At 41.7% G+C, this 13,484-nt stretch overlaps 1 protein-coding gene across 6 annotated transcripts in view; it reads right to left on the reverse strand.

The window, feature by feature from the left end:
- Positions 1–631: 631 nt before the first annotated feature.
- The window catches only part of ACVR1 (activin A receptor type 1), a 128,835-nt gene continuing 115,982 nt past the window's right edge, over positions 632–13,484 (reverse strand). For all 6 annotated transcript variants that reach the window (XM_026492757.4, XM_057317917.1, XM_026492754.4 and 3 more), the window contains 2 exons: positions 2,594–2,724; positions 632–1,852 (listed from right to left, as the gene is read on the reverse strand). In XM_026492757.4, coding sequence (XP_026348542.1) covers positions 1,718–1,852; positions 2,594–2,724 — 266 coding nt within the window. In that variant the 3' untranslated portion in view covers positions 632–1,717. The remainder of the gene's footprint in view (positions 1,853–2,593; positions 2,725–13,484) is intronic.

The raw sequence follows: 13,484 nt of genomic DNA on the forward strand, positions 1-13,484 counted from the left end.
GAATGTACTTAACCACTTTTAAATGGACAGTCCAGTAGTATTAAGATGGTAAACGATTATGTGTACTTTACCACAATTTTTTTTAAAATTAATATATACCCTCTAAGTAAATGTATCTTAATATTATCAACTTACCTCTGGTGAACATCCCCAAAATTCACCTCTTCTCTTATTTGGGCTATTTTAAACCTTACCTTTCAATCCTGTTGAGCACAAGAAGTGAAGAAAACCAGCAAAGGACTCTCCCCAAGCAGCAAGGGGAGATATTTAAGACTGCTTTCCACTCACACAGGACTTCACCCTAAAAAATGCTTGGACATCATCCCTCCTATTTATACTCCCATCCCTCATGTAAAGAAAACAGATCAAACAGGTCTATCATCACCCTCACTTCACAGTTGGGGGCACAGACCAAGAAAAAATTATCACAGCCAAAAAAAGAAACAAAATTCAGATTTTCTGATACCACATTCAAGTTGGACGTCATCCTCATTAAGACCCTCAAGACTGTTGCCAGACTTGAAAAGCAAATTCGATTTATAAATTCATTTTGTGCTTCTATTGTTCCCATAATAAAATGCATTCTAGAATATAGATCTTTCTTATATGGTAAAAAAAAAAAAAAAAAAAGTTTTTGACTTGAAAACCTTTTATTTAATTTATACAAATAACTACTAAATACAAAAAGTAGATTAAAACAAAATAGTTATTTTTTTCTGGCAGAGTTTAAATGCACATAATGGATAATTCCGAAGAAGATGCATTTTCCCCACAGCGTTCAGGACTAAAATTCTACTGAAATCTTTGCTTCTAAATCAGTAATATATTCGGTGGTGTCACAGGGGTAATGGCTAAATACATTTCTGCATATGAACTGAAAAAAGTTACAGTCTACACACATACAAATGTGAAGCACTTAAAATGTGAATTTAACTGATAATAAAAGAAAATGTCCATTTCAGAGTATAGTGTTAAAAACATTTCAGTAATAAAATCATAAGACCACATAAAAATAAGCTTTAACATATGCACAAAGCAGTTTTGTAAAAACTGCCAAGTGCACAAGTAATAAATAATTTGCAAAGTTGTGTATAAACAATTCCTAATGTTTCAGCATCATTGTAAACATCAGCACATGTGTAGAATGCAGCAAAGTCTGACATTACATTTTGTTTTGCCAAATTGAATTCCTATTATCCAAAGACAGACCAGTGGAGTACGCAGCCAACGTTTTGGCAAGTTGGGTCTTTAAAATTAAGAGTAACAGTGCAAGTAAGGAATGCAAAGAATTCCTAGTGCAATAAAGAAGAGAAGCACAGGCAATATTGCTGATAAAAATTCACCACCTCCTTGAGTTTCCCATGGGGAGAGTCTAGGAGACCTGTGAAAGATATGCAAAGCCACTGTCTTAATGCCCAGATCTCTTTTAGGATTTCTCTGTGTTCCTCCAGTTCCCCTACCTTTGCAACAGTGTCTGTCCAACATTAGTCTCTGCAGTGTGAACAGTTTGTGAAATGCCCAGTTCACAGTCATTGAGCGAGGTTAGGGTGGTTTTGGTGTCTCCCCAACACATGGCTGGGTAGAATGTCTGCCTTGTCAAAGCAGCCATTTGCAGAGGGAGACCGATGGATTCTGTTCCAACAACCAGTCAGGCCAGCATTAGGTCCCAGCTGGACAAAGACAACGTCAAATCTTCCTTCTTGACGCCATGAAAATGTCAACAGTCAGTTTTCAATTTGTCTAGGGAATTATCAATTTTGGTCAAAGTCTTTTTGATGCGCAGGGCTGTGAGCCTTGCGGATGGATTTTGATACCAGCATTCTTTCATCAGCTTAGCCAGAGAGGTTAATGTCTGAGGAGAGAAAGAACAAATACCACAGTGAAAAAGTGGCTTTCAGTGGCCCCCAGAACCCTGGCAGATGTTATGTCGACAGATTTTGCAGAACTCTGCAGGTCTCGGGAAGTTAGTGATGTTACTGCCGTCTTCTTCATCAAATAATCAAGGCCTTGACCACTGATAAAAGAGTCCCTCTTGAGTCTCCTGAATCTGACCTTTGGACTCCTAATGCTACCAGTTGACTTTATGAGGTAAATTACAGAGGAAGGACTGGCCCCCCTGATGTTTTATGGGTGCTAAAAGAGCTCATGCTCCCCAGAGTTAATAATGAAATCTGCACATGGCGTCATATGTCGGTGTTTCAGATTTGCTGCTACTGAAGAGAAGCAGTAAGACTCTTCAGCAGCACAGCGTCTCTTTGGAATTTCAGATACGCAGAGATGGAAAGAGGTTAGTTTCTGGTTTGACTTGGGAAACTGCAGTCCTAGGGCTAGTGGGAGAGTAATGAGTCTCCTAACTCTAGAGCTAGTCAATAGTAGAAATTCCTGTGAATGTTGTCATTTATTAGTAAGATCAGAGAATGCTGCTCTTTCAACGATACCATTTTGTGAACCTACTTAATGAGGTCCAAGGCCCTTCTGCATAAGGTAGAGAGCCATAGACAGGGCCCATCATTCAGGAACTATGCTATTGGCTTGCTCTTGAGTTTCCCCTAGGAAAAAGGGGAAGACAGCTCTAGGAAACTGGCACTCTTACCGGGTCTGAGAACCATCTATTGGGTATGTTTGGCCTCTGTTGATCCACACAGACCACCTTTCTCATATCTTCAAAACTTGGGTCATTGGGAACCACATCATAAAATGGTGGCTTGTAATCCTCCACGATACCTGTGCACGTGGACAAGAAGTGTGTTGGTTAGCGAGAGAGCAGAGGCTTCCCCTAAGGCTTTATTAATTTGTATCGCAGCTTCTAATGCGACAGGAGAAGAACTGAACATCTTCCTCACTTCAAGGCGATGCTGAGAGCTACAAAATAAGTGGAGCACAAGGTAAGATATTCTTCCCCCACGTCTCCACAGGAATGACGTGAGAAGAAAATGTGGCTACTACTCATGTAATTATATTTATTGACAAAATGCTCTGTAATACCCAAAATGTGACTGAGGACAAAATTCCTTTGGTGATCAAAAAGTGACACCATGCTGGTACAAGATGGTGACACAGGAGGCCCCGGAACACCTCTCCTTCATGGATACACCAAATCTACACGTATTTATAAAGCAGCGTCTCCTGAAGAAGAGCCCCCACCCCCAACACCGTGGCACTTCAACATGCAGAGCTAGGACCGAGGGGCCACGAACAGGTTTGTCTACCTGGGGCCCAGAGCAAAAATGCCACAGTCTAAAAGATCAACTAGAATATAAAAGATCCAGTGCTACAACTCCATCACACGCCGGGGATCTGCTGCAACTCTCAGTCAGGGGCCGGTGAACACCACTGCTAGCTAACCACCCCTGCCCAACCTTGATAGTGCAGACAAGAGCAGGGTCTGCACACCACAGCTGGCCTACTGCCTCAGTGAGCCCCAGGCCCCTATCCCACACCAGCTCCAGCCATCCGCCAAGGCAGCCACCTGAAGCACACACTAAGACACTCCTGGTCAGTGGTCACTATGGCTTGAGCCATCTTGTCAAGGTGACACAGGTACAAACTACCCAGGAACACCCCACACCCACTTCAGCTCCAGACAGCTTGCCAGGGCACCACCCTGTACAGGGCCCTGGGACCCCCAGCTGCACCTGCTTCAGCTCAAGCTAACCCAATAGAGCTCCCCCTTCACGCAACACCGCCATATATTGTGGCCTGTGCAACACTGCAGCTCCACTTGCCCTGCCAGGACTCCGTCCGCACAGAGTATCCTGGGATAACCTGGCCTGCGGCCACTTGAGCTATCCTGCAAGGATGCCTTCCATGTAGACAGCCCCAGGACCGCATAGCTGGCACCCTCTGACAGGTGAGCCCCAAGACTTCGCAGTGCCCAGTTCAGCTCTGACCATCCAATCAGCGCCGCCCCAGCACCGCGTGCCCCAGGACCCCGAGCCTGCACCAGCCACAGCTCCAGCCAGCCAACCAAAGTCGCCAGGCACAGTCTCGCTGGGGGAGACAATAAAAGAAACCATCCCTTCAAGATTAGGAGAATTAGCTGTTCTGCCTAATTCAAAGAAACACTGAAAGCCAAGCAAAATGAAGAGACAGAAGAATATGTTCCAAAAGCAAGAATAAGACAACAGCTCAGAGAAGGAAGTAAAGGAAATGGAAATAAGCACTCTACTTCATAAAGAGTTCAAAGGGGTGGTCCTAAAGATGCTACCAGACTGCAGAAGAGAGTGGATAAAATCAGGAAGAACTTCAACAAAGAAATAAACAACAGGGTTGAAGACACAATAATTGAAATGAACTACATACTAGACGGAATCAACTCTACATTAGAGGATGGAGAACGGATCGATGATCTATCGGAAAGCAAACCAAGGTAATGGAAAGCATCCAAACTGAACAGGAAAAAGAAAAAAAAAATTTTTGTAATTGGGATAAGTGAAGGGGCCTCTTCGACAATATCAAACAGAAAAAGATCTGCACCACCTGGGTCCCAGAAGGAAAATAGAAAGGGAGCAGAAAACTTAGCTGAAGAAATAATAGCTGAAAACTTTCCTAACCTAGGGAGAAAAAAACAGACTTCTAGGTCCAGAAGCACCAAAAGTCCCAAATAAGATGGAAACCAAGGAAGTCCTACACCATGACACGTAATAATTAAAATGTCAAAGAATAAAAATAAGGACAGAAGCAAATAGTCGTATGCAAGAGAAACCCCGAAGGGCTATCAGCTGATTAATCAGCAGAAACTTTGACTATATCATGTCACGCTTTTCCGGCCTGCAAAACGCTGAAAGGAAAAAAACCTAAAACCAAAAGAGTATCTCTCCTTAAATTCTGGATGATAACTTTCTGGATAAAGAGTTCCCCAAATAAAAGTTAAAGGAGTTCATCATCACAACAGGACTTCTGTAAGTGGAAAAGGCAAAGGCTAAAAACAGAAGAAAATTATGAAAGGAAAAAAATTCAAGAATTAAAAGCCCCCACAGTAAAGGCAGTCAAGCAATCACTTATAAAGCTAATATGAAGATTAAAAGACAAGAGTAGTACAATCGATTGTATCTAAAAACTAGGTTACAGGGCTTCACAAAATACAAATGTAAAATATGACCACATATAAAACAAGAATAAAAATAAAATTCTTTTAGAACGTGTTCAAACTTAAATGACCAGCAACTTAATACAGACTGCCGTATACTTCGGATGGTATATATAAATCTCGTGGTAAGCACAAAACAAAAACCTGTAATAGAGAAAGCCAAGTCTAACACTAAAGAGTCATCAGTCACACGGAAAGCCAGCAAGGGAAGAACTACAGAAACAACCAGAAAGCAACGAACAAAATGGCAAGGGGCACACACCTATCAGCAACTACTTTGAATGTAAGTGGTCTACATGCTCCAATCAAAAGACATAGGGTGACTGAATGAATAAAAAAAAAAAACAAGTCCCATTTATATGCTGCCTACAAGAGACTCACTTCCTTTTTTTTTTTTTTTTTTTAACGATTTTATTTAACAGCAAGAGCACAAGCAGGGGGAACGACAGGCAGAGGGAGAAGCAGACTCCCCGCTGAGCAAGGAGCTCAATGCGGGACTTGATCCCAGGACCCTGGGATCGTGACCTGAGCTGAAGGCAGACGCTTAACCAACTGAGCCACCCAGGCGTCCCAAGAGACCCCCTTTGACCCACAGACCCAAACAGACTAAAAGTGAAGAGATGGAAAGAGATTTTCCATGTAAATGGAAGCAGAAAAGAAAAGAAGAAAGAAAAAAAGAAAAGAAGCTGGGGAAGCAATACTTACATAGCCTAGTGGATTAAAACAAAGACTGTCACACCAAAGAAGAGCACTGCATAATGATGGAGGATTCAAACCAACAAGAGCATGCAACAACTGTAAATATCTATACACCCTACGTTGGAGCATCTAAATACATAAAGCAAATATGGACAGAAGGAAGAAATTGACTCACATTCCACTACACCAATGCACAGATCATCCAGGCAGAAATCAACAAGGAACAATGGCTCTGAATGACACATTAGACCAGACGGACTTAACAGGTGTATATAGAATATTCCATCCAAACACAACAGAACACACCTTCTTTTCAAGTCCACATGGAACATTCTCCAGGATAGATCAAATGTCAGCCCACAAATCTCAATAAACTTAAGTAGACTGAAATCCTACCAAGCATCTTTTCTGAACACAACAGTATAAAACTAAAAACCAATTACAAAAAGTAAAAAATAAAAAATTGGAAAAAACAAAAACACGTGGAGGCTGAACAACATACTACTGAAGAATGAACGGGCCAACAAAGGCATCAAAGAGGACATACAAAACACATGGAGACAAATGAAAATGAAAACACAATGGTCCCAATTCTTTGGGACACGGCAAAAGCTGTTCTAGAGAAGTTTATGGCAATACAGGCCTATCTCAAGAAACAAGAAAAATCTCAATCTAACCATACTCCTAAAGGAACTAGAAAAGGAATAAATCCAAAGTTAGTGGAAGGAAGAAAACAGTGACAATCAAGGCAGAAACAGAAAATAAAAACACAGAGAAAATAAAAACACAGAGAAAATAAAAGAGAAACAGAAAAGATCAATGAAACCAAGAGGTGGTACTTTGAAATATCAAGAAAAATCAAGAAAAAGAGGGAACCCAAATAAATAAAATCAGCAGTGAAAGAAGAGAAGTAAAAACAGAACACAGAAATAATCCCTCCCACTGGTAGACTGCAAATAATATGAAATATTCATTTCTTCTTTGAATGGGCGACCTCAGACAGCCAGACAGTTGCCTGCTTGATGGCTCTATTATTCACTCTCAGATCGAAGGAACAAAATGTAGAGAAAGATAGTCATTTGGGAAGACAGAAGAATGGCTGAAAAGCATGAACTCTCTCCTTACCCCAAGCAAATATGAAAGAGGTTAATTTCAGCTTAGCAAGGCTTCCAATGCCTTAGAAACCCTTTTTCCCCCAGAAAAATTACTCTTCTTTGTGAAAGAAATTGATGTAATTCTACAAATAGAGACATTTTAAACTTCATCACTTAGAATTAGAAAACTGATTCTTCCCCTTAAAGAGAAGAAACCAAGAAATCCATTTTTCTTCTACCATCAAAGCCTTCAACAATGAGGCCAGGGGGCTACTTGGTTTACTGCCCTCTTCCTTTCTCCATGTAACTTTCTTCTATTTCTAAATACCTAACAGGTTGTTTGGGGAAAAGAAAGAAAAGTTGAATTATAACTTTTCTCACAGCCTTTTAATTCCTACGGGTCACCTGAAAAGCTTCAATCAAAGAAATTAAGTTACTTCACTGCAAGAACCCATTTCACAAATCCCATATAAATACACCTCGTTTATGCAAAAGATTAGCCATGATAAGGAACATGTTTAAGAAGATCTATGCAGTCAGAAAGAACGATTACCCAACATTTGCATCACCATGGTATGGGACTGGAGGAGATGATGCTAAGTGAAATAAGTCAAGCAGAGAAAGACAATTATCATATGGTTTCACTCATTTGTGGAACATAAGGAATAGCAGGGAGATCGGTAGGAGAAGGGAGGGAAGAAGGAAGCAGGGGTAAACAGAAGGGGGAATGAACCATGAGAGACTGTGGACTCTGGGAAACAAACTGAGGGTTTCAGAGGGGAAGGGGGTGGGGGATTGGGATAGGCCGGTGATGGGTATTAAGGAGGGCACGTATTGCATGGTGCACTGGGTGTTATATACAAACAATGAATCATGGAACGTTACATCAAAAACTAATGATGTGCTGTATGGTGACTAACATGACATAATTAAAAAAAAAAAAGATCTATGCAGGGGCGCCTGGGTGGCTCAGTAGGTTAAGCCTCTGTCTTCGGCATGGGTCATGATCTCAGGGTCCTGGGATCGAGCCCCACATCAGGCTCCCTGTTCGGCAGGGAGCCCGCTTCTCCCTCTCCTCCCTGCTTGTGCACACTCTCTATCTCTGTCTCTCAAATAAATAAAATCTTTAAAAAAAAAAATCTATGCAATTTCTTTAACTTCATTGATTTGACTAAGTTCACTGATACTACATTCTGTTTTCAGTAATGTAAAAATAAATTTCTAGTTGAAACTGTTTAAGTCTAAATAACTTACCCACACTGCATAACTGTAATCATAAAGTGTATTAGTCAACGGATTAAAACCTTTCCTGAAAACCACTGCTTTCAGAAGATTTGTGACCCCTCACCTCAAAGGCCTCATCTCTTCTCATGAGGAGCCCATGAAACTTTAAAACAAAAATACTTCCTTCTAGTACTAAGACATACCACACAAAATACAACTAGACATGGACGTAGAAGGTCATTTACACCTTTTTTAAGGGCTACATGAAGTTATAGGAAATAGAGATGTGCCCTTCACTGTCTTAACTCCTCCAAACGAGAATACATTTAGTAGCCTACTTTATTTTTTTTTTTTTTAATTTAGCATAATAGCATTACGTGTTCACGGTCACTTAACCAGCTAGTTGGGATCATTTGCCTGGCTAGTTTGGAAGGGCTAAGTGGGCTTTTCTCTAAACGCAAAAGAAAAGGGCATGGGTGGATTTTCAAGACACGAGATCTAGTGATCCCAACAACAAATTTCACTATACAAAGCTGAGGTTTTCCCTCTTGTTTATATTTCCCATACTTTAATCTCATTATCTGCCCCATGTTATAACAAAAGGAATCAAATTTAAAAAGACCATTTAATCGATTATGTCTGGGATTTAGTCACACCTCTCTTCAACCACTGGTCAGTTGCTGATTGTCTCCATCTTATTCTGGAGAAGCAGGACCCGTGCAAATAAATCCGGGACTAAACTCTAGCAGTCACATGGAACTCCCTCTGGCCAAAGAAAGCAATTATTTTATTTCAATCAATAAAGCACATTAGGCACCTGCTAGGTGTGGAGCACCACATTAAATGTTAAGGATGATAAAAGTCTAAGACATGCTCGTTTGTCAAGGAATTCACAATCTGTGGAAACAAGCCCTTCTTTCTTTAGATAATGGAAATCTCGTAAAAAAAAAAAAAACCCTCAAAAATGTTTTTTTACCCCACTACTATCTTTGCCTTTCAAAATACATTTTTATGTGCTAGTTCTTAGATTGGCACACACAGTTTAAGGGATCAGAATGGTTACTGAGTCAGAGGTTGTGCTTGGCACTGGAGATATAAAAATAAAAAAAGATGCAGTGCTGGTAAGAAGGCCGAGAATAAGAGGGAAGGGAAATGTGACAACTTACACACAGGCGTTAGAGGTAAGAGCAGGGAGAAGGTGCAGGGATACGATACTCAGCAAGTCTTAGAGAAAATAAGCAGCTGTGTGGTTTCAGTACCAGACATAACGGGGTGTCACGGAAGCGTAAGTAAGCTCTGCGGGAGCTGGGGCTTGGGCAGACCGAGAAAGATACGGAGACTGCAAGGCAGAGAAGAGGATGGGGATGAGAAACACCAGCAACAGGGGACGTGTGTGTGGGGGGGGGAGCGGGGTGAGGACAAAGACAAGGGGTTACAGGTGACCCTCGCTCGTTGTAGAGAGGGAATGCCCTGTGGCTGAAATCGGGTGCACATGAGGGTACGGAGAGCGGGAGGTCAAGGACGACTCAACTGGTGTCAAGGTAGGAAGTTATTTCTAACTGTGCCTCATTGCTGCCAGAAATCGGGAGAGCCAGGCAAAAAAGTGAACTCTTAGGTCCTTTTAAGACGGCACTCAATGAACAACTGCCAAATGATGAGCCGGCAGAGAGGACAGCAGGAAAAGTGACTAGAAACGCGAAGTCCTCTGAGTGCCAGATGTGGGGTGCACGCAGCAAGGCCGCGGCGAGGCGGGGGGGCGGGGCCCTCACACAGCAGTCGCGCAAGGATCGAGGGACCAGGCCCTGCTTCTCCATGAAAGGTGGCTGGCGTGACTCAAAAGGCCACAAGAAAGGAATCAGAAATTATTCATAACCTACTCCCCCACAACTCTTGGCATATGTATCTGATTTCTACAATAATTTTTTCCTGAGCATATGTCTCTTTGGAACTTTTCTATTCTCTGGTACAAATATATCTTTACCAACCAATCTCCCTCCCATGAATTTGCTGCATGGTCCTGAGTAAACCCCTTACTTGCCAGGCCTTAGTTCCAACACCTTTAAGTACACATCACAAAGCTGATGCATAGATCAGAAAGAATGCCCTAGACAGTGCTCCAAAAAGCATGAAATGCCAGAGTCGCATCTTAGACCACTCTCTGGAAAGACAGTCTTCTTTGCGATCCTCCCCACCAAAGCCTTAGACCGGGGTACCATCTTCTCCCCGCTCTGACAGCCGCATCTGGGACCTACAGGTATGTCTGCTTCAAACCCTGCCCTGCTAGCCATCCACCATATCCCCTGCCCCCCTGCCAAATCTTTAGGGGGAGAACCGAGGGAAAAGCTCATTGTGTCTGCATGGGCTCAGGCTCATTCCCCCACCACACTGCTCCACATACCTGGGGGGCACCGGCCACACTAGCGTGGCTTGCGGCTCTAGCCGTAGGGCACCTGTGTCACTCCCCACAGTGCTTCCTTTTGCCCAGGATACCACTTGTCATCATCACTGGACTGTATTTCTCATTCCCATCTACATGTCTGCCCACGCTAGTCCGCCCGACTAGCTCCTTTCATCTCAATTATGACTCAGTTCATGCTTTCTATCTTCTAAGAAGACCCTCCCACCTCGCTACCACAATTCCAGGACCCTAGACAAAGTTCAGTGCCCTCGCTATACTCTGTCACACACACACACACACCCATACACCTCAACCATAGTCGCTTAATCTGTTAAATATTAAAGAGATACATTATTATTTTTTTGCTCTACTGCTTCCCAGAGCCTAAAAGGGAATACCTAGGATATGCATACATATTACTTGAGTGAATATTGATTACATGTCCACAATCATTTATCCAAAACCCTTGAGGTTAGATGTGTTTGAGAATTTGGGAGTTTTTTACACTTTATAAAGGTAGTAAGAGGCACACACTCTGTTTATGTGACACCCCAGCAGAGTCTGAGGGATACCCCACAACCAAACACATTTCTGTAGTGAAATATATCAACAGTCCCACTAAATGGGATAAATAAAAGCTATAAATAGACTCATGTCAATTCAAGTGAAGTCTGACTCCTAAATGAGTTCAGGTGTTCTGCCAAGTAAGTTCTGAAATTGGATTCTAAAGCTTGGGAATTTCTCAATCACAGATAAGGGATTATGGACCTGGCTATCCTCTGGATCATCTGAAGGTAAGGTGAAGGGGCATCATGGGGTGTTGGAATCATGTCGATTACATCACAGTCCTCTTTTCCTTCACAAGAAAAAAAAAAAAAAAAAAAAGAACCGAGGACCACACAGGAAAACTTGCTTTGTCCAAGTTCCCAGGTAATTAACAGCAAGGCATCCAATGCCCTGTTTATATTCTAGAATTCTTCCCAACAAGCCAACAGTGACATAATGAACGACGCTCCTCTCTGCATTAATCTCATGTCACAAGATGCTCACTGCACTGTCTCTCTCCGCTGTCCTCCAACATGGGCAGTCACCGTGACACCCAGGTAACAGGTGAGGAGAACATAGTCCCTCACACCTATATCCATACAGAGGGCTGCCGTTACCAGTTAACACCTATAGAAATTCTGAAATCTTTCAGAGACTAGAACTTTACAACTAAAGCCATTTAGATAAGAATTAGAACAGTTTATGTTTGGCTTCTGGGAGAACTATAAGATAATATAGTGTTTCCTTCAAGAGTGGCATATGAGAAAATTTGAAGTGGTTCATGGACAAAACCTTTGCATCTTCACAGCCAATATCATACTCAATGGGGAAAAGCTGAGAGCTCTTCCTCTAAGATCTGAAATAAGACCAGCATGTGTACTCTCACCACCTCTACCCAGCATGGCACTGAGAGTTCAAGCCACAGCAATCAGACAAAAAAACGAGAAAAAGAAATAAAAGGCATCCAAATCGGTAAGAAAGAAGTAAAACTGCATTATTTTTAGATGACCTCCCACTATACATAGAAAGCCCTACACTCCACCAAAAACCTATTAGAATAAAGGAATTCAGTACAGTTGCAGGATACAGAATTAATACACAGAAATCTGTTGCAATTTCTATGTACTAATAATGAAGTAACAGAAATTAAGAAAACAATCCCACTTACAACTGCAACCAAACAAATAAAATACCTAGGGATAAACTTACCCAAGGAGGTGAAAGACTCCTCCTCTGAAAACTATAAGCCCTGAAGAAAGAAACTGGAGATGACACAAACAAATGGAAAGCTATACCACACACTGGAAGAATTAATACTGTGGAAATGTCCACATTACCCAAAGCAAGCTACAGATTCAACACAGTCCTCATCAAAATAACAATGGCATGTTTCACAGAACTAGAACAAATAATCCTAAAATTTGGGTGGAACCACAAAAGACTCCAAAGAGCCAAAGTGATCTTGAGAAAGAAAAAGGTTGAAGGCATCACAATCGCAGATTTCCAGACATACGACAAACCTGTAATCATCGGGGCACCTGGGGGGTTAAGCACCTGCCTTCGGCTCAGGTCATCATCTCAGGGTCCTGGGATCCAGTCCTGCATGGAGCTCCCTGCTCAGCGGGGGGCCTGGTTCTCCCTCTCCCTCTGCCCCTCCCCCTGCTTGTGCTCTCCCTCTCAAATAAATGAATAAAATCTTAAAAAAAAAAAAAAAGCTGTAATAATCAAAACAGTATAATACTGGAATAAGAGTAAACACACAGATAAATGAAACAGAACAGATAGCCAGAAAGAAAAACATGCACTTATATGGTTAATTGATCAAACACAGAAGAGGCAAGAATATACCATGGGAAAAAGACATTCTCTTCAATAAACAGTGCTGGGAAAACTGGACCACTCTCTCACACCATAGACGAAAATAAACTCAAAATGGATTTGAGATGTAAGTGAGACCCGAAACTATGGAACTCCTAGAAGGTAACATTGGCAGTAATCCAGACATCGGCCACAACAACATTTTTCTAGATATGTCATCAGGCAACAAAAACAAAAGGAAAAATAAACCACTGGGACTATTCCAAAATAAAAAGCTTTGCAGAGCGAAGGAAACCATCGACAAAATGAAAAGGGAACCCAGTGAATGGGAGGAGATATTTGCAAATGATATATCCAGTAAAGGGTTAATATCCAAAATACAAAGAATTAAGACAACTCAACACCAAAAAATAATCAATCTGACTAAAAATGGGCAGAAAACCTAAACAGACATTTTTCCAAAGAAGACATACAGATGGCCAACAGACACATGACAAGATGCTCAACATCACTCAGCATCAGGGAAATGCAAATCAAAACCACAACGAGGTATCGCCTGACACCTGTCAGAATGGCTAATATCAAAAAGACAAGAAATAACCAATGCTGGTGAGGA

The sequence above is a fragment of the Ursus arctos genome, unplaced genomic scaffold (assembly GCF_023065955.2).
Source record: "Ursus arctos isolate Adak ecotype North America unplaced genomic scaffold, UrsArc2.0 scaffold_1, whole genome shotgun sequence".
In the NCBI taxonomy this organism is placed as follows: Eukaryota; Metazoa; Chordata; class Mammalia; order Carnivora; family Ursidae; genus Ursus; species Ursus arctos.